Raw genomic sequence first — 26,756 nt, forward strand, 5'->3', positions numbered from 1 at the left:
CCCAATGGCGCACTACCTGCTTACCCGTCTGGAGGTAATAGGAAGCCTGTCCTACCCTTTGTCTTAGGTTGCTAGGAGCGCCCATCAGTGTTTACCTGTCTTTGACTACCGCTCCATCATGCTAAGCCATACTTCTTTATTGGGGTGAGATTTCAAGGTGGCCAGCATAGCCTGCTGGATTACCAAGTTGGTATTCTGCTGACGGAGTGCTAAGGCTCTGATCCATCTGGCGATGAAGGCAAGGCCCAATAGTACCATGACAAACAAGCAACCGATAGTGACCCATTCTTTAACTTGAGCCCTGTCTTAGGTAGGTACAGGATGTGGAGTGTCTTACCTGTTTTTGAGTACCATTTTAGCCCAACATTAGGTGAGAGATGAAACATACAGCCAAATATTAATTATTTTTTATTACAAAGGAGGCTTGGTACGAAGTTTTAAGTGATGAATGTCAGTCCATACAGACTGTAGCGAAGATAGCACAAATTGCAGAACACACGGAAAACATCCCATACAAAGTATGAAAAGCAGTAACGGTCCAGCCCGCATTAATAACCAATGAATCCATTGAAACCCTTCAAATGTTAGTGGGTTAGTAACAAACATATGTTGCATTTTACTCTTAAGTTTATCAATAACAGACTCGATATATGGCATTGTTAGTACTGTTAAAACAACATTTCCCTGGAACAGATTTACAGCTTATATGATCTTTTAACAGCAAATAATTGATAGCTGCTCGGTTTAAGAGTACTCCTGAACGAACTTGATCCAATTCTTCAGCTATATTGGATAGCACAGTAGCAGTAAGATTGATTGTTTTGGTCACCAAACGTGTAAGCCTTTGTAGTCCATGATTATTTCCATAAACCAATCCAGGAACTCCCACTAGCTGCATAGCCATGGTGAAAGCAGGTCTCCAATTAAGATGACATCATCATCACAGTTCTCACGTAATGAGCGTCACTGTCGTGCCTTTGGAAATACAGATGTTAGCATTGGGGCCACACGGCCCAATGAGCAGTTGCAAAAATCATTAGGGGCTAACAATGTAAAAGCAAATTGGTTGCATAAAAATACCCATCCCTTAAGAGCCCATGTCCCATACCAGTACTGGATCAGGTCCATTCCATTGATTGGTGATAGGATCCTTCCATTTTACCATTGTTCTTACCCCAGCTGTTTGTGGATGCCACTGTTGATCAGATGCAAAACGACCATCTTTATCCAATGTGAAAAAATTTAAAATGAATAAAGCACGTGAGAGCCATTTGTTAGGAGAATGGGCAAGAACCCTAAACTCCCCCTTTTGTTTATATTATTAAAATATTGTTTTAAAGTGTGATGTGTACGTATAAGAATGTCTTGACCCTGAGGATTATAAGGAATGTCAGTAACATGAGATAGAAAGTTACACAAAAATTTCTAAAAGAGGCAGAAATATAAGCAGGTCCATTATCCATTTTAATCTGCTTTGGAGTTCCTAGGGAAGCAAAAGCTTGTAAGCAACAGGCAATAACATGTCTTGTAGCTTCACCTATATGTAAGGAAGCAAAAATAAATCCAGAACAAGTATCAATAGACACATGTATCTATTTTTGTTTACCAAATTTCATGAAGTGGGTGATATCCATTTGCCATAGTTGATTGGGGGAATAAATCACAAGGATTAATGTGAAAGTGAGGTAATGGTAACTGGATGGAGCAAGTAGAACAGAATTTTACAATTTGTCAAGCTTGTTCTTGAGTAATATTATGTTTTAAGCATAATGTATGAGCATTTAAATGATGTAAAACGTGATCTTTTGTTGCTGTATCAATAGAATATATTTATAGAGCAGAATCTGCCAAATGATTACCCTCTACCAATGGTCCAGGAAGATTGGAATGTGCTCGAATATGACCTATAAAGAAAGGGCAGGTATGTCATCGAATGACAGTGCAAATGCGAGAAAACAAAGGAGAAGCAGCTGAGGATTTAGGAAGGAATGAACAAGTTTCCAATTGAGGCACCGATAGGAACACATATTTGCTATTGGTGTGTATGTTAACCACTACATCCAAAGTAGACTGCAATGCAAGTGCAACAGCAGCTAATTTAACTAGCTATAGAGATGAAAAAGAGGTGTTAATAACCGTACAGTGACCATCACAAACTACAGAAGCTTGACCTCCTTTTAGGATATTGAATAAAGGTTTAAGGTCTCCTGTTGTGAGGTGGAGATGTGCAGAAAGCAAATTAATATTCCCTAGAAGTTTTTGAAACTTATTTAAAGTCTGTAAAGAATCCAATTGTAAGGTGACTTTCTGTGGAAGTATTTTTCATGGGTACAATTGGAAGCCTACATATTGATAAGGATATTGAAGTTACATTTTCTCAGGGGCTATGATAAGACCAAAAGCAGATGATTGCTCTTTCATTACTGTTAGACATTGCATCACCAAAAATTCCTCGGGTCCAGCTATTAAAATATCATTTATATAGTGTATAATATATAAATTGTTATATTTTTTGCAAATTTTTTGAAGAGCAGCATCAATGAATTGTTGGCACAAAGTAGGGCTATAAGCCATTTTTTGATGTAAGATCCTCCATTGGCATCTTTGCATAAGTTTTTTAAAATTTACTGATGGAACACTGAAAGCAAATCGGGGACAATCTTTTGGATGTAAAAGTATAGTATAAAATAATTTTTTAAATCTATTATTGCAATATAAGAGTCCTTTGGAATTGCAGTAGGCAATGGTAAACCTGGTTGTAAAGCCTCCATAATTTCCACAGTAGCATTAACAGCCCTAGGCCTTGAAGCAATCGCTATGTCCCAGATTTATTTCTGATAACAAAAATAGGACTATTCCAAGGAGAATTAGAAGGAACTATATGTTCTGCTGTTAATTGTTCTTTCACCAATATCTGTGCAGCATTTATCTTTTCCTGCAGTAAAGGCCACTGATCCACCCACACGGGATTATCTGATTTTTATTTTATTTAATTTTTTGCATGGGGCACAGGCTGACCAGTAGCCATCAAGGGAAACCCAAGCCTCTCTGTTCATGATTGACAGTTACAGTAACTGGAGATGTGATGCTTTGTTGTTGTTTGCCTAAACCCTTACCTGGCAAATGACCTTGTTGAAGTATGTTAATGGTAATAATCTTATATGGACTGTGTATTAAAGCCCCCATTTGAGTTAGAATATCACGTCTCCAGAGATTAACAAGTAATGCAGCCAAAATATAGGGGCGACAGGTTCCAGCATTACCTGTTTTATCCTCCCATTGTAGCAATTTAGAACTTTGTGTTAATCTTTGACTCTGAGCAATACCTTGCAATTGAGTTATGGTAATTTTCTTTTTCCAATTTGTGGGACAGTTTGCTGCTGAAATAACAGAGACATCAGCTCCAGTATCTAAAAGACCACTGAATAACTTTTTATTTAATTTTAAGAAAAATTTGGGTCGGTCCTTAGTTATGGGTTGTATTCAATAAGCATTAGAAGATCCAAAACAGTTATTTTCTTTCTTTTTTTTTATTTAAAAAAGACTTACCAATTGAAGAGAAGGGGAACAGAATCAAGTGAGCAATGCATTGTCCTGCAGTTAAAGTTTCATTATTGGCTTGAGTCATAATTTTTATCTTACCAGTAAAGTCAGTGTTTATAACTCCAGGAAAAACCTGTAACCCTTTCATAGTTATACTACTTCTGCCCAGTAGGAGACCAAAAAACCCAGTTGGCAAAGGACCAAAAATCCCAGTAGGGAGGCCTTGTGGGCCCATCTCAGGGGTCAATACTGTATAGGAGGTGGCACTGAGGTCTAGTCCTGTACTACCCTCTATGGCTCTGTGGGGGAAATTGATGGATTTAGGCTGTTCTGTTGAGGAACAAATGTCATGGCCCCCAAAATTTGTTGGGGTGGGGCCTGGGGCCAGCCCTTCTTTTAGTTTTCTGAACTTTATTTATTTAAGGAATTATCATTTTTATCAGTTTTGGAGTGACATTTATTGGTCCAATGCCTTTCCCTTTAGCACCAGGGGCAAATCCCAGGAGGAGGGGCTTTTTTGATGTTTGACTTTTGGACAATATTTGTACATGTCCCTGCTGCCCACATTGATAACACCCTCATTTAGGTATAGCCCTCCTTGTTGATTTTTGTAATGACATACCAAGCAGAGTGGCAGGTCCTGAATGTTCTGTTCTTTAAATTAATTTATTTTGTTAATTTTTTATTAAAGGGACTGTTACAGAACACCTCAGCCACAATAGCCAATCAATCCATATCTGCGTTATACTTATGTTTTGTAGAATTTACTTTACTATGGGCATTACTAGGCAATTTTCACACAGCACCAGAAAAGGATCCGTACTGAGAATTAAACATCATTAGTAATCATCACGGGCACGTTTAACATTCAGCTTCACTGCGTGTTCCTCCAGGATGAAATAGCAGCAGCAGAGGCTTGCTCCGGCTCCCCCTTAAAGCCCCCAAGGACAGGGTGGCTCAGTGCCAAGATCTTAGGCAAGCAGTGCGTCCCATTCCGGATCTTGGCCAGAGAGCCGAGACACGAAGCATGCCTACCTGTTTATCAGAAAACATTCCTTTATCCTCCTCCCCGGGAGCTGGCCAGGCTCCCAAGGAGCAGGAGGAGGTCATCCGGCAGACAAGTTACTTGTTTATCAGAGCCAAACAAAGACACAAGCCTCTCCATCTCAAAAATTTGTCCTTATATTTGGCCCTAGAGTTGCACCAAGGCATAGGCATGATTAACACATCATAAGAATATAATACAAATTTTCTATACAAAGATACATCCAGCAATCAAACACAATAATATTCAATATGTTTTAAGGATAAATTGAAACATATCTGAGGGAATTAGCCTCTTATTATCAGTAATTATTACATTTCTGCAGGTGTGTGGCATCTTAACTACTTGCGGCATATTTTGACTTACTTTTTTTTTTTAAAGCAAACCAAGCATGATCTGCTCAAGCATTGCTATCAATAATAGGGGTAGTGTTAGTACATAAAACAAAAACAAAATGGGTAGTCCGGACACTTTGTCACTACAATTCCTCATTTCACATAGTAATATTAACTTTACAACAGGTAACATTTACTTCAAATGAAATATTTAAATGCAAGGTGAGGGCTGTCCAGTGTACACTGATCTATATTTTTTACTCCCAGTGTTTCTTATCCACAACACCCTCTTCAGCAAACCAAGGACTAATTGTTTCAACAGCACTGATAAACTGCTCTACAGTTTGTTTTTTAACCCTACTCTCTACATCTGCAACAAAGTTTTTACAGTCTTTGTCACGGCTTGCTTTGTTTCTTTAAATGCATATTTAAGTTTTTTCTGAGGAAATCCCAATGTTGCTTATTCACGACTCCTTTTGCGAACCAAGGACTGACTATTTTTATAGCATTAATGAACTGTTCTATGGCTCGCCTTGTTTAACCCTGTTCCCTGTATATGTAATGGAGTCTTTATTTTTTTTTTTTTTCTTTTTTCTAGGGGCCGATTTAGGGAGAGTCAATGGATGATACTGCGGTGGTGGTTCGTCCTCTAAGGACAAATTTGCTAGCCTAGTCAAACTGGGATATAAATGAGATGCCCCCCTCGAGCGCAGGGGCGCACTTGATGGGGGATGGTCCTTCACTGAATTTTCCTTTGTCTTATCCAGTGGCTCGTCCCTACAGGGACCTTTGTCCGTCTGTTTCCTGTCCCACTGACTACCACAGTCACTAGACTGACTATCATGCCGAGACTCCTCCTGAACCTTTTCTAGGAGCTCGCATCCTTCATCAAGTAAAAGCCCTATGCTCTCAGAGGGGTCCTGAAGTGTCTGTTCAATGAGTTGCCATAATCTAAGTATTTCCACCAGCTCTCTGGCTGCTCTCAACTGTCTCCCTACTCTCCGCCACTGTTGCTCATCTAATTGGCCACCTTCCACAAACCATGGTGACCTCTTGGCAATGGCCCTAGTGAATGCGCATACTGTAGCCGCCTTAACGGGCATCCCCACAGCTTTTAACAAGTGGCTCAACACCTACCTACCACCAACCTAGTGGTGGATGGAGTATTGTCCATTTGGAGGTAAAAAGGAAGTTTCCGCCTATTTCCTGGTGTTTCTGAACACTTTGTACTCCCGCCTTTTAAGGGATTCCTTTACCCTTTTTTCTGGCACTTAATTTCCCCGTCTTTCTTCGTCGGAACCGAGTTTCTATTCTTTCCCCAGCTGGATTTCCGTGCACACGCACGCTTACCTTTTCTTCCTTACCTATTCCTGCGTGTAGAAAGTGGTCCAAATCCGAGTCATGGAACCACTTGTCACTCCCTTGCCCGCAAAGGAACGACACTGTTCGCAGCTTATCGGTCTTCAGCAGACTTTTAATGGGAAAATAACAGTGACAGAGAAAGAATGAAAGGAGGAGAGTGGACAGGAAAGCCCCCTCCTTCCTCAGCACACAGCTTATATACAAAATCCAGCCAATTACAAGCGGGCTCAAGTCCATGCATGGAACACTCCAATCCACTGTCTGTTCACGCAGTGTGCACGCGTCCTCGGGCCAGTCAGATGAGGTGTCATGCAGAAGGCAGGCTCACTGTGCGGTCCTCGGCGCCATCTTGTTGTTTACAACATTCTCAACTCCTCTGGAAAGTCCCAAAGTGGGAAAGCATTGCCCTAACTGAAACTAGCAACATTCGCCTTGTGATAAAGACACAGCAACAGCTATCAGACCGACCTTGACGTGGGGGCTCCATGGGATGCGCAGCCATGGAGCCCCACAAAGCCAACTCTATACTAAGTGAAGATTTCAACAATACACACACACACACACACACACACTGAGAACTTGTTTTACAGTTAACTCTCATAATACAACTCATTGAGGACAGAGGTCGTGCATGGGGAGTTAGTGCACAGTGCCCCTGTTGTTAATTTAACAATTAACACTCTTACGTATGACATCAGTGACCACCCGAGGCTCTTGACATGAGCTGCTTAGGCTATGAAAGCCTTTGAATCTATAATCTCTTTCAGTATTTAGACAAGACCATAAGCAAAGTGGAAGATCTCTCCTCCCTTGAGAGAAAAGTACTTCCTTCTTTGATGGCCACTTCTTTCCCCACGGGTCTCACTCACAGAGAACCTTCATGTAGAATATTTTTGCCACAGTGTCTTGGCTGAAATGTTCTCATGGGCTTTTCAGTCAGACCAGGAAGACTTAGGTGCTGCATCAGAGGTCAGAGTGTTACTTAAAGCGATTGTCATTCTTTGAGTCTGCTGTGTGGACTGCTTCCCATGTTGGAACATTCTCTCCTTTTTAATTCTATCTCTTATTATTACCAGGCACTTGACCCTATTTCTATGATCAATTTAAAACTTAATCCTACCTATATATTCACCTTAACACTCAATATGATCACTTTAACAATTACAATGGCATTTTTACCACTAAGCTTAATGGGACTTGGAGCCCCGTGACAAGTGTTAAAACTGTACCCTCAGAAGTACGTCTGTAGGAAAGTATGCAGAACTATACAGCTTTACAGTTACAAACTTCCTTCCTCCCTCTCTTATTCCTATTCTTATTTTTTTACTGAGATCTCTTTTCAATTGACTTTATATACATATGATTAACTCTATGTTAAGTAGAGTTCAACAAATAGTAAGAAGGAAAATAAACAAAAAACCAAATAAACAAAAAACTGTTCCTCGACAGTCAAGACAAGGGCAGCTCAAGCCATCACTTCCCTAGATTTCCTTTTGGGTGCTCTATTAGGTCTCACCTATCAGGAAGAACATGTGGTATTTGTCCCTTAGGGACTGGCTTATTTCACTAACTATGATCTTTTCTAGAATCATCTATTCTGTTGCAAATGACTGGATTTCATTTTTTTTACCACTGTGTAGTATTCGATAGCACACATATCCCACAATTTCTATAATGTGGAGGTACAGGTATCTCTTGTGTGTAGTGAATTCATTTCCCTTGGGTAAGTTCCCAGGAGTGGGATTCCTGGGTCATATAAGGTAGGACTATATTCAGATTCTTGAGGTATCTCCATAGTGTCTTCCATAGTGGCTTTACCAGTTTGCATTCCCACCAACAGTGGATTAGGGTACTTTTTCCCCCACATCCTCGCCAGCAATTCATGTTTGTTGATTTCTGTATGAAGCCATTCTAGCTGGGGTGAAGTGAAACCTCCTTGTGGTTTTGATTTGCATTTCCCTGACCGCTAGTGATCCTGAACATTTTTTCTATGTCTGTTGGTAATTTGGACTTCCTCTTTTGAAAAATGTCTGAGTCTTGGCCCATCTCTTAACTGGGTTGTTTGTTTTGTTTTTGGAATTTCTTCATCTCTTTGTAAATTCTGGTTATTAATCCATATCCATTGCATAGCTTGCAAATAATTTCGCACATGCTGTCAGATGCCTCTTCACTTACCTGAGTGTTTTTTGCCACACAGAGAATTCCCGATTTGATCTAATCCCATTTATTAATTTTGGCTTTGACTGCCTATGTCTCAGGTCTTTTCCAAGAACTCTTTACCTGTGCCAGTGTCTTGCAGGGTTTCACAAATGTTCTCTAATAACTGGATGGTGTAGGGTCATAGATTTAGATCTTTAATCCATGTTGAGTGGAGTTTTGTGCAAGGTGTAAGATAGGGGTCTTCACTCATACTTCTGCAATACATAATAATTTAAGAAGTGAAAAGGAATTTGATGATTCCCTGTAAATTGGAATGACGTAGTATGGATTTGAGGGAATGACCTTGTTAAAAGAGCCAAGCTACAATGTGATTCACAGATTCAATGCATTTCCTGTGAAATAGCCTGACATTTTTTCCAGGAAAAGGAAGAAAATTCAAGAATTCACATGAAGAAAATCAAGGTTTGTGATGGCAAAGCAGGAGGCTTCATCACATCTGAGCTGAAATCAAGCCTGGTGCTGGGATAACATAGACACCCAGAGCCCTGGGACAGAACAGAAACCTAGAAATTTAGGAACACGTTCTGAGAATGTGAGTTCTGATAATGCATGGTGACAAAAGCCCAGGATGGGGATGGGTTTCCTGTCATTACCTGGGGTTGGGGAAACTTGAATGCACCTGAAATAATTCAATTGTGATGTCATCTCATACCACATACAGAAACAGAGTGAACTTGAGGAATGCCTTAAGAGCAAGAGCCGAGACAGTACAGTTCTAGAAGAAAACACTGGACAAAAGCAGGCTGACATTGGTTTGGGCAATGGTATTTTGAAAATCTCCAAAGTACAGGCAACCAAGCAAAAATAGGCAAAAGAATATGGATCCAACCACAGAGCTTCTGCAGAATAAAGAGAGTGATTGAAGAACCAGGAATCGCCCACAGATGGGGATAAAGTATTTTCAGATCACACACATGGGGTCAATGTTGTGGCCCTGCAGGTTAAGCTGCCATACCTATACAGCATCACTCAGCAGCATGGGTTCAGACCCTGCTTGCTGCATTTCTAATCCAGCTCCCTGCTAACGGACCAGAGATCTCTGTCAACGATGACTCAAGTGTGTGTCCCCTTCAAGCCTCGTGGGAAACTGGAGGAAGTTCCAGGCTCCTGGCTACAGTCTTGCCCTTGCCCAGCCTTTGCAGCCATTCAGGAAGGAAGCCAGTGGATGGAAGCTTCTCTCTCCCTCTGTTGGTCTCTTCCTCTCTTGCCATAACACTGCCTTTCAAATAAAATAAATAGATATTTAAAAGAAACGAAAGATAACTGTACATATGAATAGGAGCCTATCTCCTAATGTTGAATGAACTCAAGCAACTGAATCCCAAGGGAAGAAATCAATTATTCAAATGCAGTGACTGACAAGGTGGTGACAGGAGTGGCCTTGAAGGTATCACAATGGGATTCCTGCTCCTGTGTGGATGCTTACGTTTAGGTCCTAGTTTGGGTCCAGTTTCAGATTCCTGCCAATGTGCACTCTGAGGGGCAGTGCGAGAATCTGAGTTAATCCCATGTGTGAGACCTGGACTGAATTCCATGCACCTGGCTATGATCTGACCCAACTACTCTTTTATGGCATCTGGGAAGTTACCCAGTATTCAGTAGACCACTGTCTGTCAGTCTCTGTCTCTTTTGCTTTTTGGACAAATGCAAGTTTTAAAAGAGGTAAAAGTATATCTGTAATTTTTTAATAGCATATGTAAAGACAAATGTGTAAAATGCTTTATCTGGGATCATCATGCACGCACATGTTGGAGAAACAATGAGATACCCCATCCCTTTGTTAGACTGAGTATCACCAGACATACCAGAGCTGACACATGTTGTGCAGGAAGAGAGAGAAGATAACCTGGTAAAGGCTGGAGTCAGGTAAATTAGGAAAGCTTTCATGGAAAACATCAGAAGCTGAGAAATAGAATTATCACAGGATCCTCCAACACCATTCCTGGGTAGAAGGAATATGAAATCCCAGGGAGGAGACCACAGGATCCAGAGTCACTATGGCAAACAGCTCTGCAGTCCCATGTTCAGTTAAAGCAGCATCATTCTCAAGAGGTCACACATATAATCCAGTGAAATTAGCCTTGAGGAAGGATGGATAATGGACAGATGGACAGAGTTATATTTTAACATGAAGTTTATAAGGCAGTAAAGAGGAAGAAATTCTGATGTCTTGGATAACTTGGATAATGCTGAGAATAATGCCTAAGGATAATGTGTCAGTAAATGTACAGTATACCATCTAGTCCAAGAAGACAGATAATATGTGACGCTAGTTACATGGGATAAAAGGATGAACTCACGGAGACATAATACAATTGTGAAGACCAAAGTCTGAGTGTGGGGGTAACAGAGGAGACGGTGGAGCAAGGTCAGAGTTTCAGTCCCACAGGATCCACACACTGAGGGATCTACTGTACAGCATGGTGACAGAGGTTAAGAGAATATTGTGTCTACAGAATTCCAACACAGGAAACTGACATTCGACCATGGGAACATGTGGATTTTGTGATGAGCATGTCAATAAGAATGACTTCATAATTCTATCAATTTGATACAGTCATTTTTGAACACATATCATTTATCTCATGTCTATGTTCAGTTATTATTTATCAAACATTTATGAAAAGGAAATGACAAAATGGCCAACTACAGATTAAGTTCTCTGAATACTGGTGTTGTGTTTGCCAATGTTTTATGCAGATGAGAAATAAATGCCAGTTCATTCAAGACTGGCAGGTGGAACCCAGGAGCAGGGAACTGCAATGGCGTTCGCACATTTTTCATGGGGACTCATAACTGATCCATCATCTGCTGTCTTCAGAATGCATTTTCACTTCCAAGTATAGAAAAAGATAGAGCAGGGACTCTGGACACATGGTCTCTGGGACTGGCTCTTCCTGCAGCTGTGATTCAGCCTCAGGACACTGGGCATCATGCTGGAGGCACAGACACAGCTCCCCGTGATGTGGACTCCAGCCCCAGAGTGCACAGCCACTGTGTGTCCCACTTTCTGCTCTCCCTAAACCACAGCAGGTGCAGGGGTCCCACGACACTGGAGCAGAACCAGATCAGCTGGAAGTGCACACCAAACACTTTCCATTCAGTAATGACCTTGACTGCTGTTGTCCAGTGCATTTGCTTCCTGAGATCAGTCAGGGAGCCCACCAGGAGGGTCCCAGGACCTAGAGGATGAGGAAGTCCCTATAGGCTTCCCAGGTGCCTGCAGAATCTCAGCCTGAGACACAGCTGAGCTGCAAGTACATTCCTGAGTGCTGTGATGTTCACACAGGAACCACAGACTGTTCCAGGATTAAAGGGAAATGCAGGTCGGGTTAAAGTCTGCAGAAAGTGAGTGTGGATCACCCACATGTAAAATCAAAGGTTGGTTCAGTGCACACTTGCTGGTTGTGGCAGGAGAGGGATGAGTGGAATAGTTGCTGTTTAACAGATCAACGGCCCTGTCTCAGCTGTCCCTGGTATACAGGGAAAACTGAAACTGTCCAAAGCTTTCAGTACCCTGAGGGTGCTGTCCTGAGTCAGGTTGGAAGAGATTCAATAGTGTCCTCAATATTCCCACATCTCTGATCCTGGTGAGCAACAGTCGCTGTCCATGAATCAAATTGTTCAATTAGGACTCTACCTTTTACATCAAACTTTCTCTTAGTCATTGAAGTTGGGAGGGACAGAATCAAAAAGTAGAATTCTTCCCTCAAAACTGTTACAGGAGAGGAAACCGCAAATCCCTGACTGGAAACCAGGGCTTCATCTCCCTCTACGCCTGTGCAGGACCAGAATCTGGGCTAGTGTGTTTTGTGCGCCCCCTGGTGGAGCCGCGCTCCCCTGCAGGGAGGTTTGTGTCTTGGCTCAGCCTGAGGGCCCCTCACTGTGTCTCTGGTACAGAAATAGGTGGCCATGTCCGTGGCTGTCAGACTGGTCATTTTCAGAGTCACCGTGGTCGAGGTTTTGGAGATGGTGAATCGGCCTTTTGCCCAGCTCCCGTAGTATGTGCTACCACCAGTACTAATGGCTCCGATCCATTCCAGCCCCTCCCCTGGAGCCTGGCGGCCCAGCTTATTTCATTGCTACTGAGGTCGATTCCAGAGACTGTGCAGGTGAGTGTCAGGGTTTCGTCAGGCTTGACCAGGCGACCCCCGGACTCCTCCACTGACTGACACTGGACACCTGCAAACACAGACGTCCTGGTCAGGAAGCTGTCACTCATACTCTCTGTGTCTCTCACTCACATCCTCTCCCAGACTCAGTGCCCCGTGTTCTCCATCATTACCTTTGAGCACAGCGACCAGGAGAAGCCAGCACAGCCCAGTCTCCATGGTGAGCGTCTGTGTTGAGTGCGATCACTGAGTGGACACCTGGGAGTCCTGGGGCTGGAGCCCTGTGCCAGAGCTGCAGGGTGAGGGCTGGGCAGGTTTTCATGGGCAGAGTTAGGCCCTATTTGCATGTGCTGCTCCTATATAGCAGGCATGGTGTCAGATGCCTCAGACAGGAGAGAGCTCAGGGCAGACGTGGTGACCTGGGTGTGTAGGGTGATGGCTATGATAGGATTCAGTTCATGTGAATTTTTATGTTATCATTATTTTGAAAAGTTGAAGGCAATGACCTTGTTTCATTTTAATATGTGTGTACCCTTCATATCCAGTGCTAGCAATAATATGTCCTTCATTTATTTAAATAACCATTAGTTCTTTATCATCTATATGAAAGACATTGCTACAGTGATAGAGAGAGAAGGGGTGAGAGATACAGAAATGTAGAGATGGACAGAAAAGGTGACAATGGGAGATTTCTGCCTTTGGGTTGACAGCCCCAGACATCCCAAATGCCTATAACCCCTAGGTGTTAGTCATTCTGAACCCTGGAGCAAGGAACTGTGTCTGTAATTCCAACGTTGATGGTAGGGGCTCCTTTGCTTGTAGCGTTATCTACAGTTTCCCATGATGCATTATGAGGGGAAAGTGTGGGAAGCCGTGAGGCTGGGCTCAGTCAGTTTTCTGATGGGAACACGGGTGTTCCTAGTGGGGACTTAGCCTATTTTGTCCTAATGCCTGTCACCCACTTTTAAACAGATGAAGGACTGCAAGTCCATTTTTTAAGGTTAACTATGTTTTTGTTTCCTTAGTCATCCATTGCCTTAAAGTTTAAAAACTATTTGAACTGTTTAAAACTGTTCCTGAACACAGAACTCTGTACATGGTAGTGGGGTTTATGTGCTCCTGGAATGTGCATGGTAGAAATGGGCATAGATGAACTCAGTTCATGCACATTTCCACCTCCTTTCCATCACTCTGTTGGGAGGCCTGGGAACCTCAGTTCTAGTTATTTGTGGAACCTGTTGTGGGTTGTGGTGAACTGAGTCAGCCCTATGTGTTGTAGGCAGAATTATTCCTGCCTTTGGTGGTGCTTTGTGTCCTGGTATCAGCCGTCCCCTGTTCCCCCCTCTTCCCTGTGTCTAGTAATCATGACTCTGAGTTGAGGTCAAGCTCTGGGTAGAAGTAACTGTGTCACAATTCATCTGCAGTCCTGGGTTCAGCTATGCAGCAGTATTCACAGTAGTTCATTCAACAAAGATCAAGTGTGCATAAAACAGTGAATGGATCCTTACACATTTGGACATAGAATATTATTCATTATTAAGAAAGAGATTGTTAGGCCAGCGCCGCGGCTTACTAGGCTAATCCTCCGCCTAGCAGCGCCAGCACACTGGGTTCTAGTCCCGGTCGGGGCGCCGGATTCTGTCCAGGTTGCCCCTCTTCCAGGTCAGCTCTCTGCTGTGGCGAGGGAGTGCAGTGGAGGATGGCCCAGGTGCTTGGGCCCTGCACCCCATGGGAGACCAGGAAAAGCACCTGGCTCCTGGCTCCTGCTATCGGATCAGCATGGTGTGCCGGCCGCAGCGCGCCGGCCGTGGCGGCCATTGGAGGGTGAACCAATGGCAAAGGAAGACCTTTCTCTCTGTCTCTCTCTCTCACTGTCCACTCTGCCTGTCAAAAAAAAAAAAAAAGAATGAGATTGTTCTGTCATTATGTAACGTGAGTCAGCCTGTAGCATAATGTGCTAACAGAAATATCCAGGTAGATGTGGACATATAGTATGTGACATTAGTTATATATGCAGCCCACAAGCTTGAACTCACAGAGGTAGGCAGTGCAATGGTGATCACTGTCTACCATGACCCAAGTGTTTGTCCCCTTCCAACGCTGCGGGAAACTGAGGGAAGTTCCAGGCTCCTGACTTTAGGCTGAGCCATCCCAGCATTTGCAGCCATTCACCAAGTGAACCAGTGGAAGGAATTCTCCCTCCATCTGTTGGTCCCTTCCTCTCTTGCTATAACACTGTCATTCACATTTTTTTGTAGGGTCAGCAGCAACACGGAAAGCCCAAAACCATTTGTGGAGGCACAGTGATTTCCTTCTTAACTGAATTGCCTGGGCTCTGGGTCTTGGGAGCCTGATGGGAGGATGAGGACCAGTATAATGGAAACAGAAAGGGAAATGTTCCCTAAAGAATAAGGGCAGAAGAGGTGTCTGGCTAGTGTTCACTTGGATTCTGAACTTAGGTGAAGTCCATGGGCCAGAAAGCCATGCCTACTGGGATAGAGTGTGCATGAATATAACTGTGTTTTGAGAATACAGGCTTTATATGGAGACACATCTCAAAGCATCCATGACAAAAGACTATAAATGGTTTCTAATATGAAGAGGCCTCCATTCCTTTCTGATGTCAGGCCAGGTTGTGGCATTCAAGCCCCAGCACCTATGGGTGTCTCCTGGGCCTTGATCATTTTCCTTCTATTTAGTAGGGGTTTCTGTGCCAACCGTGTCCAGCTAGGTGCCTATTGGTACCAGGGAGTCTTTCTAACCCAGCGCAGTGTAAATCCAACATCTGTTTGAATTTTGACTGAAGCAGCTTCTGCTTCTCACACAGTCTCCTTCACAGACTGCATGAGGCTCTGAGCATTGTGAACCAGCATGTCTGTGGCCTGCTCAGACTCCTTGTCGCTGATGGGAGTCCGGCCCAGCATGGTAGCCTTCACTGTGGACAGGATTTTGAGCTGGGTGCTTATAGTTGGGATTCGTTCACACACCTGTAAGAGGTTGGTTCTAATCCGCTTATCTGTGCACCGCTTGGCAACCTCCTTGGCCAACCGAGTCACCTCATCCGAGGCCTTGGCGATGTCCTTGGCATACTGAATGAGTGCCCGCTTGGTACCACTGCCTCCTCTCACAAGCCGAGACATCTCAGCCATCAGCAGAGCTATGCGTTTGGCTGCTGCAATGATGTCATTGCCCTTGTTGGACCATTTGCGAGCTTCATCATGGAGCTGCCTGGCAGCCATCATCATTGGCTGTTTAATCACCTCCCCGGCTTTCTGTGACGGCTAAAATGAAATAGATACTTAAAATAACTTGAAGATTAATTATACATATGATTAGGAGCCTATTTCCTAATGTTGAAAGATCTCAAGCAACTGAATCCCAAGGGAAGCAATCAATTCCTTAAATGCAGTGATGATAAGGTGGAGACAGGAGCAGCACTGGAGTGAGCCTGAGGGATTCCTGCCTCCCGTGTCAGGATGCTGAGTGCTGTGTCCTAGTTTGGTTCCAGTTTCAGAGTCCTGTCTAAGCCCCTTTGGGAGGCAGTAGGTGAAGTTCCAAGTAGTCCCACGTGGGAGCCTGGACAGAATTCCAAGCACCTGGCTGTCATCTGACCTAGCTGAAGCTTTTGTAGCCATCTGGGAAGTGACCCAGGAGTTAGAAGATCACTGTCAGTCTCAGTCTCTTTGTGGTTTTGGACAAATACATACAGACAAATTTTTAAATAAAATGATAAATTTTTTTGACAGGCAGAGTAGACAGTGAGAGAGAGAGAAACAAACAGAGAGAGATGTCTTCCTTTACCATTGGTTCACCCTCCAATGTCCGCTGAAGCTGGCGCACCACACTGATCCAAAGGCAGGACCCAGGCACTTCTCCTGGTCTCCCATGTGGGCACAGGGCCATCCTCCACTGCACTCCCTGGCCACAGCAGAGAGCTGGCCTGGAATAGGGGCAACCGGGACAGAATCTAGTGCCCCAGCCGGGACTAGAACACAGGGTGCAGGCACCGCAGGTGGAGGATTAGCCTAATGAGCCGTGGAGCTGGCCAATAAAATGATATATTTTAAAATTTATGTTACACCTATAAATTTTAAAAGAAAATATAAAGGCAAGCATATAAAATGCTACAAATCGGGGACCATCATGTATGTCCATGTTAGAAGCACAATGAGACATCGCATCGCTCCTGTTAGAATGGCTATTACCAGACATACCAGAGCTGACATGTTTTATAGGTAGAGAGAGATGATAACCCTGGTACAAGTCTGTGTCAGGTTAATTAGTAAAACCATATGGAAAAGCATCCAAAACTAGAAATAGAATTATTACATGATGTTCAAGCACCATTGCATGGTACAATGAATATGAAATCCCAGGGAGGTGTCCACGGGATCTGCAGTCAGTGTGGCAAACACCTCTGCAGTTCCTTGTTGATTTAAAAGAGTTCACAAATATGATCCAGTGACATCTCATGGAAGCAAGAATGGAAAATGATAGAAATGGACAAAGTTACATTTTAATAGGAAGTTTAGAAGCAGTAGAGTAAGAAATTCTGTAATTTTGGACAACTTGGATGTTCCTGGAGAATAATGTGCCTAGGATAATATGTAAGTAAAAGTACACTCTGCTAACCATCCAGGCCAGGAAGACACATAATATGTGATGCTACCTACGTGGGATAAAAGGCTGAACTCACTGAGACAGGAAGTACAGTGGTGAAGACCAAAGTCTAAGCGAGGGAGGAACAGAGGTGATGGTGGAGCAAGGTCAGAGTTTCAGTCCTACAGGATCCACACACGAGGGATGTACTGCACAGCATGGTGACAGAGCTTAAGAGAATATTGTGAGTGGAAAATCCTAAAAGCAGGAGACAGCTGAACTCCACCAAAAACATGTGTTGAGCTATGAACGTGTCAGCAAGTCTGACTTCATAATTCCACTCAATATGCATTCATTTTGTCCACACATATCATTGTACCTCATAGAGCTATACTCAATTCTTATTTATGAAACATTTATGAAATTGAAATGGCAACGATGGCCAATCATGAAGATTCAGATTTCTGAATACTGGTGTTGTGTTTGCCAATGTTTTATGGAGATGATAAATGAAGGCAGTTGACTCAGGCTTGGCAGCTGGAACCCAGGAGGTTGGAACTGAATAATTATTCCGACCTTGGTGATGGGGCCTCATAACACATCCATCATCTACTGTCTTCCAGGGTGCATTGTCAGTTACAAGTGTTGGAAATGTGTAAATGGGCTCTGTCCAAGACTCTGATATGCAGCCTGTGTGTCTCCCATCTAAAACTGATCTAAGACTCCAAATGGATTGATGACGACAGTCAGCATAGACATGGAGTGAAGAGCAGGGACTCTGGACACATGGTCACTGGGACTGGCTCTTCCTGCAGCTGTGATTCAGCCTCAGGACACTGGGCATCATGTTGGAGACACAGACACAGCTCCCGGTGATGTGGACTGCAGCCCCAGAGTGCACAACCTCTGTGTGTCCCACTTTCTGCTCTCCCTGAACCACAGCAGGTGCAGGGGGTCCCATGACACTGGAGCAGAACCAGATCAGCTGGAAGGGCACACCCAACACTTTCCATTCAGTGATGACCTTGACTGCGATGTCCAGTGTATTTCCCTCCTGAGATCAGGCAGGGAGCCCCCCAGGAGGGTCCCAGGACCTAGAGGATGAGGAAGTCCCTGTAGGCTTCCCAGGTGCCTGCAGAAGCTCAGCCTGAGATACAGCTGAGCTGCAAGTGCATTCCTGAGTGCTGTGACGTTCACACAGGGACCACAGACTGTTCCAGGATTAAAGGGAAATAGAAATCGAGCATAAAGTCTATCGAAAGTTTGTGTGGATCACCCACATGTGAAGTCAAAGGTTGGTTCAGTTCAGCACACTTGCTCCTTTTGACAGGCTAGAAATACTTAAATAGCTGATTTATAAAGACCAAGAACCCTGCCTCAGCTGACCTGGTCGAAAGGGAAAACTAAAATTGTCCTAAAGTCGGCAGTGCCCTGAGAGTATTGTCCTGACTCAGAGTGGACAACACTCACGTTGTACCCTGATAGACCCACATCTCTGATCCTGGAGACCACTGAACCTGAATTGGTTCATATAGGACTTCTCCTGTCACATCAAACTTCTCTGTGTCAGGAATTCAGTAGCAGGGACAGAATCATAAAAGAAGAATTCTTCCCTCAAAACTGTTACAGGAGAGGAAACCCCATCCCTATAGGAAACCAGGGCTTCATCTCCCTCTGCGCCTGTGCAGGAGCAGAATCTGCGCTCAGTGAGTCTTGTGCGCCCCCTGGTGGAGCCGCGCGTCCCTGCAGGGAGGCTTGTGTCTGGGCTCAGCCTGAGGGCCCCTCACTGTGTCTCTGGCCCAGAAATAGGTGGCTGTGTCTGAGGCTGTCAGACTGGTCATTTTCAGATCCACCGTGGTCGAGGTTCTGGAGATGGTGAATCGGCCATTCACCCAGCTCGTGTAGTATGCGCTACCACCAGTATTAATGAATCCGATGTATTCCAGCCCCTTTCCTGGAGCCTGGTGGACCCAGATCATTGCATAGCTACTGATGGAGAATCCAGAGACTCCCATGCGGGTGCAGGGCCCAAGCACTTGGGCCATCCTCCACTGCCCTCCTGGGCCACAGCAGAGAGCTGGACTGGAAGAGGAGCAACTGGGAGTAGAATCCGGCACTAATATGGGATGCCGGTGCTGCAGGTGGAGGATTAGCCAAGTGAGCCCTGGCTCGGGCCCTTAATTTATATTTTGAACATTTATTTATTTATTTGAAAGTCAAAGTTACACACACAGAGAGAAGGAGAGGTAGAGAGAGAGAAAGAGAGAGAGAGAGAGAGAGAGAGAGAGATGGAGAGAGAGATGGAGAGAGAGAGAGAGAGAGAGAGAGAGAGAGATAGAGAGAGAGATCACTTCCAATTAGTCAGAACAGCTAGAGCTTAGCGGCTTGGAAGCCAGGAGCCAGGAGCTTCTTCCAGATCCCCATGCGGGTACAAGGAACCAAGGACTTGGGCCGTCTTCTACCACTTCCCTGGCTGGATTGGAAGTAGAGCAGCTGGGACTTGAACCGTTGCACATGTGGGATGCCAGTACTGCAGATTTGGTCTGTAACATACTATGGCCCAGCACCGGCCCCACCTTTACTTTTTCACAAGCAGGAAGGAGGGCCTGAGGTGGAGAGGCTAGTTCTTGAGCCATCACTCCAACACAGTTTTGGGCTCCCAACAAGGGCTCAGCTCACTGCACAACAGTGCCTGCCCCTGTGTTGTGTCTGCACAAGCACAGAAATGTGATATTGGCATGAGGGATACCTCCCTTGAACACGTGCACAGTTACTGAAGGAATCACAGACAGGCTGTGCTGTGTCCAGGGGCTCTAGTCTGGTAGGAGGTACCTCCACACTCTACACCTCTGTTCCTCACACAGGATTTTCCACTCCACCTAACAGCTCCAGGAGCGATGTGAGCTCTGTACTGTCATTGGTTGTGGTTGTCCAGTTTTCCTAATGATTTTGTTAATCTGCTGTGAAAGGTTGAAATAGTGAGTTTTTCATGTATATGATGTTAAATTGTGACTGGGTAGGATTTATGTAAGAGCAGTCTTTGAAGATACTGGCACATGAATGTGTTTCTTCCAAATTTGAAGTCGAATGTCATTGAAATAACTTTTTTTAAAAAAGCAATTCATGGATTTTTAGGTTTTAGTGTGTGTGTGTGTTAAGAATTGAGTACACATCAAAACACCTGTGTGCTGGATATTAACACCAATGAAATATCAGTTATGGACCAAAAAGTGCCAGTCCGTGAACTCCCACCCCAAAAGTTCACCAATCTCATACTTTAGCTGGTGTGTGGCACATTGGGTTAAAGCCCTGGCCTGAAGCGCCGGCATCTCAAATGAGTGCCGGTCTAGTCCTAGCTGCTCCTCTTCCCATCCAGCTCTCTGCTATGGCCTGGGAAGCAGTAGAAGATAGCCCAAGTCTTTGGGCCCCTGAATCTACATGGGAGACCCCAAGAAGCTCCTGTTCCTTGCCTTTGGATCGGAACATTTTCGGCCATTGTGACCAACTGGGGAGAGAACCAGTGGATGGAAGACCTCTTTCTGTGTGTCTCTACCTTTTTAAAAATTGCCAAATCCTGCTGTTGCTGGCCGGCTCCATGGCTCACTAGGCTAATCTTCCGCCTTGCGGAGCCCGCACACAAGGTTCTAGTCCCGGTAGGGGCGCCGGATTCTCTCCCGGTTGCCCCTCTTCCAGTCCAGCTCTCTGCTGTGGCCCCAGAGTACAGTGGAGGATGGCTCAAGTGCTTGTGCCCTGCGCCCCATGGGAGACCAGGAGAAGCACCTGGCTCCTGCCGCGGCGGCCAATGGAGGGTGAACCAACGGCAAAAGGAAAACCTTTCTCTCTGTCTCTCTCTCTCTGTCCACTCTGCCTGTCAAAAAAAATCCTGCTGTTGCTTACAGGGAATATGAAGTCTGAGGGATGTGTCCAAGTGATCTGAGGGCGCCATGTCTAGACATTTGCAGTCCCATCTCCAACTACAGTGACCTCATTCACAACAGTTAGTTCATGAACATGGAGCACTTTGGCTGGATTCTGTTTTTGACAGACAGATGAACAAAGGACCAGGTTTCACGCAGGTGCATCTTAGTGTTGTGTTTCACGTGCCAGTGTCTTTCTGTCTGTTCTTCACACTTTCTCTGCTGGGCAATTTTGCTTCTATGGGCAATGCTATCGTGTTGTGATAGATACAGAGGCAGCCCCACATGTTGAAAGTGTGTGGTGAGTGCGACTCAGCTGTGCCTCTCTCACTCCTCATCACATCTATGCCAAGAGCAAATATCACATCCCACCGTGCTGCTCACTGCCCCTGTGTCACCCTGCCTTGGACCACCTCCTCCAGTCACATTAAGGCCTGAGCCCCCTTGGGCTCCTTCACAATGGATTCATCCAGTTCAATGCTGAGCATCATGTAGGTTTGCCAGGGGCAGAAGTTGAAGGCACTGAGTTTGCAGGTCCTGTAGGACACAGGTGAATGAGGGTTTCTTAGTTTTTAACCAAAATATCTGAAAATCTGATCAGAGAAAAACTGAAATAAATTAGAGTAAGTATATTGTATTTTGCAGAAATGTGTAGCACATTAATCTTAACGCTGTTATCAAATTTCATGGATATAAGGTAAATAATAAAATGAAAGTTGCATTGTTTAAGATATGCACCTCCCCCAAGGGAGTGCAAGGGTCTCACATGTGACTCTAGTGCCCAACACCAGATTCCTGTTCCTGCAGCCCCAGGAACCACAAATGTATGGGAGGGTCTCTCTAAGGTTCATATTCCCTTCAATGCAGGCAGCAACCCTCATGGCCTTGTCCCTCCCTAGAGCCCCTCTCAATGGGATCACTGGGTGGTGAGGTCCCCACATGCATGATGGGAGGCTCCGTGCATCAAGTATGGAGGGTAAGTTCCACCTAACGTGCAGCCTTCAGCTGCTCAGTTGGAGAGACCACACACGCACACCAAGCAGTGCTGGCTCTGCTCACGGCTCTGCAGGAACAGCATCCTCGGCCTCAATACCCCAGACCCTGCTCCTCTGTGTCCACTGAGTAAGAAAGTTATCAACCTGCAGGAGGAAACCATCATGACCAATGTCCTGGTGGAATCCTGTAGAAAATGTTCGTGAGCAGAGTCCACCCCAGACACTGTGCCAGCACTGATCCCCCAAGACACAGAAGTCTGCATCCTCAGGGGATGGCTCCACCCCCAAAGCTGAGGACTGGGGAGGAGAAGCATGGCACGTGGGGAAGTGACAGTCGGGGACAGGGTGCAGCAGCAGAGGGAGAGGACCTGGTGGAGGGGTGGGCTCTTCCTCTGCATGAGGTCAAGGACAGGTGGAAGGGCCACACAGCTGGAGCCCATGCCTGCAGCAGGACACTGAGTCAGGAGGTCTGATCAGGTGTCCTTGTCCCTGGCAAACCCCACACTGACCACCACTGAGTAAAACTAGCACAGGTGCCTGGGAGACGTGGAATGACATCGTCTCTTGGGAGTGCATCCAGTGACGACTCCCACCATGAGTGGATTCAACGTCAGGGCCTCATGGAGGAAGCTGAGGTCTCCAGTGCCCTGAACAGGACCACACGGAATGCTGGGAGCAGCCTGCTGGGGGTGGATGTGGTTTGTCCTCACACCATCAGTGCTGAGCATGGCCCCAACATAACAGCACTGGCAGGGGGTGCACGATCTGGATGTTTACATGAAAAGCATGGAATAACCAGGATCTGACATCAGATGCAAAGTCCATTGTACAACTACTGGAAGGAAACATAGGGCAGAATCTCCCTGATAGTGGTCTGTCCATGATTTCCCTTTTGGATCTCCAGAGTTCAGGCAACGTAAGAAAACCTTTTCAGATGATGCTGCATAAACTACAGAGCTTCTCTACTGCAAGTGGACCGAGGAGACGTGAGCAGCCTACACACACATGGAAGTAACTATTTAAATATAGAACATATGATCAGTAGCCTGTATCCCAAAGGAACAAAAGGACTGTCTGCATGAGCTGTGTTTAAAACTGGCCTGAGTCTTCTAACGTCTCAAAATACCTGTTTTACACAACTGGCTTCATCCTGAACAACAGGTTCTGTGTCATCAGGCCTACAATGCTTGTGGATGAAACCTCCCTCCTCTGCCTGTGGCAGAGTGTGTCCTCAAAGGTGTTTGTGTTTTGGAGTGATTCCAGGGTGACCGTGGGAGAAGTGGGGGAGTTCTGCGAGTGAGGCCTAGTGGAATTTGTTCATTTCTGGGGAATCTGCTATGGAGGAGATTACAGTAGATCTCCTGGGTCCCCAGCTTCAGCACAGAGCACAATGCTGCTAGAGTCAGCCCTGGTCTTGTCTGACGTCCTGTGTGGGGATGGGGTCCCTCCCATCCCTGTTCACAATATTAGGATGCCTGAACACTGTATGATGTTCACAATATTAGGATGCCTGATGGCACAACATTCTCACTGTCTGATCCTGGACGTAAGCCTCTACAGATGTGAGCTCAATTAACGTTTTTGCTCCATACACCTCCTCTCTGGGGTACTGCATGATGGTACTAACAGGCAGAATAAAACAGTCAAAGAACCACACTCAGCCTCTGCTCTGTTCCCACCTTAAACCAACACTTACTTGTCTGTGTCTCCAGGTTTAGATGAAGCCACTCAGAATTAGTAATTTCTACATCAGCTGAGAGAATTGCTTCAGGTTCTGTAGGAATCCTACATGAGAGAACAATTGTATTTTTGCAGGAGACATTTAGTAAACACATGGGGTAGATGCAGCTATCCTGGTGAAGAGCAGAAAATTTGTTCATTCCTGATGATGACAGAGTTGAGAGATGCAAGGATGATTTTGCTTCCACAGGAGGAGGAGCATGGCTGAGAACAGGTGCGGGCAGTCCCTGGAGGAAGGAGTCGGGGTCTCTGGACACACAGTCTCTGGGGCAGGCCCTTCATGCAGCAGGGATGCAGCTCCAGGGTTGGATCATTGGTGGGCTCACAGGGACACAGTCCAGAACCACCTGGATCTAGTGCAGACTTCACTGGGCTGTCCCACTTGCTGGTCTCCCTGAGATGGAGACAAGGCCAGCAGAGTGTGGGGAACAAGACCTCTCCACACCCAGTGTTTTCCATGAGTCTGACCCCTTGTACTACCAATGGCCACCTCTGCTTGCAAATGAGAGCAGGTTCGGGATCCCAGGAGATGTGAGTGAGGAAGAGCAAGCAGGGTTTCTAGGAGCCACAGCCTGAGCCACCCCTGAGCTGCAGGTTAATCCCTGACCTGGGGTTTGGACCACGTGGACCTCAACCTGTGAGTTCAGGGTGAGGAAGTGAAAGGGAGACGAGGGCACAGCTGTAGAGATTGGACATGGGAGCCCCAGGGACCAGGACCACGGGGTCAGCTCTGCCCCTCAGTGGCCCAGTTGTGCAGGAGGGGAGGTCATGGATGTGAAACACTGCAGCATCCTTAGCCCCTGACCAGCTCCACACTGCCCCTGGGCTCTCAGCGAGCTCCCAGATGACGTCATCAGAGAATTCCACGGGACACACTCCAGAGACTCAGACCAGAACAGCCTCCCAGGGTGCCCAGAGCTTCCTCAGGTCTCAGATGCTGGGACCCCAGAGATGTCATTCATTCCTCCAGAAACGACTCCATTTCTTCATGTGACGTCTTCCCGTGATACCAAAACTTCTGCTCAGTGGTCGGTGTTAGGGACAGAATCATCCATCCAGATCGGAACGTGGAAAGGTTTAGTGGACCACAAACCCCAATTTCCGGACGGGAGCCAGCGATTCACCTCCTAATGCATCTGGTCCTGGGTCTGAGTCTGCTCAGTGCGTCTCCTGCGCCTCCTGGTGGAGCCGCGCGTCCCTGCAGGGAGGTTTGTGTCTGGGCTCAGCCTGAGGGCCCCTCATGTGTCTCTTGCACAGAAATAGGTGGCCGTGTCCGCCGCTGTCAGACTGTTCATTTGCAGAGACACCGTGTTCTGGTTGGTATTGCTAGAGATGGTGAATCGGCCATTCACCCAGCTCGCGTAGTATGTGCTACCACTACCAGCATAAATGTATCCGATCCACTCCAGCCCCTTCCCTGGAGCCGGTCGGACCACCACAAGTGGTAGCTACTGATGGTGAATCCGGAGGCTGTGCAGGTGAGTGTCAGGGTTCCTCCAGGCGTGACCAGGCCTCCCCCGGAATCCTTCAGCTGCTCCTGACACTGGACACCTGCAAGGACAGACGACATGGTCAGGAAGCTGTCACTCACACTCTCTGTGTCTCTCACTCACGTGCTCTCCCACACTCAGTGCCCCGCGTTCTCCATCATTACCTTTGAGCACAGCGACCAGGAGAAGCCAGCGCAGCCCGGTCTCCATGGTGAGCGTCTGTGTCGAGTGTGATCACTGAGTGGACACCTGGGAGTCCTGGGGCTGGAGCTCCTGTGCCAGAGCTGCAGGGTGAGGGCTGGGAAGGTTTTCACCGGTAGAGCGATGCCCTATTTGCATGTGCTGCCCCTATATAGCAGGCATGGGGTCAGACGCCTCAGACAGGACAGGGCCCAGGGCAGACGTGGTGTCCTAGGTTTGTAGGGTGATGGCTGTGATAGGATTCATTTCATGTGAATTTTTATGTTATCATAATTTCAAAAAGTTGAAGGCAATGACCTTGTTTCATTTTAATATGTGTGTACCCTTCATATCCAGTGTTAGCAATACCATGTCCCTCATTTATTTAAATAAGCATTAGTTCTTTATCATCTATATGAAAGACATTTGGACAGTGATAGAGAGAGAAGGGGTGAGAGATACAGAAATGTAGAGATGGACAGAAAAGGTGACAATGGGAGATTTCTGCCTTTGGGTTGACTGCCCCAGACATCCCAAATGCCTATGACCCCTAGGAGTTAGTCTTTCTGAACCCTGGAGCAAGAAACTGTGTCTGTAATTCAAACGTCGGTGGTAGGGGCTCCTTTTCTCATAGCGTCGTCTACAGTTTCCCATGATGCATTATGAGGAAAGGTGTGGGAAGCCGTGAGGCTGGGCTCAGTTAGTTCTCTGATGGGAACACGGGTGTTCCTAGTGGGGACTTAGCCAATTTTCTCCTAATGCCTGTCGCCCACTTTTAAACAGATGAAGGACTGCAAGTGCATTTTTTAAGGTTAACTATGTTTTGTTTCCTTATTCATCCATTGCCTTAAAGTTTAACAACTATTTAAACTGTTTAAAACTGTTCCTGAACACAGAACACTGTACATGGTAGTGGGGTATAGAATGCTACTGGAATGTGCATGGTAGAAATGGGCACAGATAAACTCATGTCATGCGCATTTCCACCTCCTTTCAATCACTCTGAGTTGGGCAGCCTGGAGACCTCAGTTCTCATTATTTGTGGAAGCTGTCGTGTGTTGTGGTGAACTGAGTCAGCCCACTGTGGTGGGGGCAGAATTATTTCTTCCTGTGAGTGGTGCTTTGTGCCCTGGTATCAGCCGTCCCCTGTTCCCCCTCTTCCCTGTTCTGTAACCATGACTCTGAGTTGAGGTCAAGCACTGGGTAGAAGTCTCTGTG

The 26,756-nt window shown here is 45.7% G+C and overlaps 1 protein-coding gene, 1 pseudogene and 1 gene segment (V, D, J or C); all 3 read right to left on the bottom strand.

Annotated features, from left to right (window-relative positions):
- LOC103346901 (immunoglobulin heavy variable 3-23-like) overlaps positions 1–26,756 on the bottom strand; it is a 121,321-nt gene that overhangs the window by 38,923 nt on the left and 55,642 nt on the right.
- On the bottom strand, positions 15,418–15,886 carry LOC138847296 (vinculin-like). The gene has a single exon (XM_070065645.1). It carries the CDS (start codon positions 15,860–15,862, stop codon positions 15,437–15,439), a length of 426 nt encoding a protein of 141 aa, XP_069921746.1. The 5' UTR covers positions 15,863–15,886; the 3' UTR covers positions 15,418–15,436.
- Positions 25,107–25,627, bottom strand: LOC138847328 (immunoglobulin heavy variable 3-23-like; annotated as a pseudogene).

This window comes from Oryctolagus cuniculus, chromosome 20 (genome assembly GCF_964237555.1).
Source record: "Oryctolagus cuniculus chromosome 20, mOryCun1.1, whole genome shotgun sequence".
Taxonomy (NCBI): domain Eukaryota; kingdom Metazoa; phylum Chordata; class Mammalia; order Lagomorpha; family Leporidae; genus Oryctolagus; species Oryctolagus cuniculus.

What these genes read in the sequence shown, in the direction of transcription:
- LOC138847296 (XM_070065645.1), bottom strand. Translation starts at nt 15,862, where the DNA reads ATGATGATGGCTGCCAGGCAGCTCCATGATGAAGCTCGCAAATGGTCC.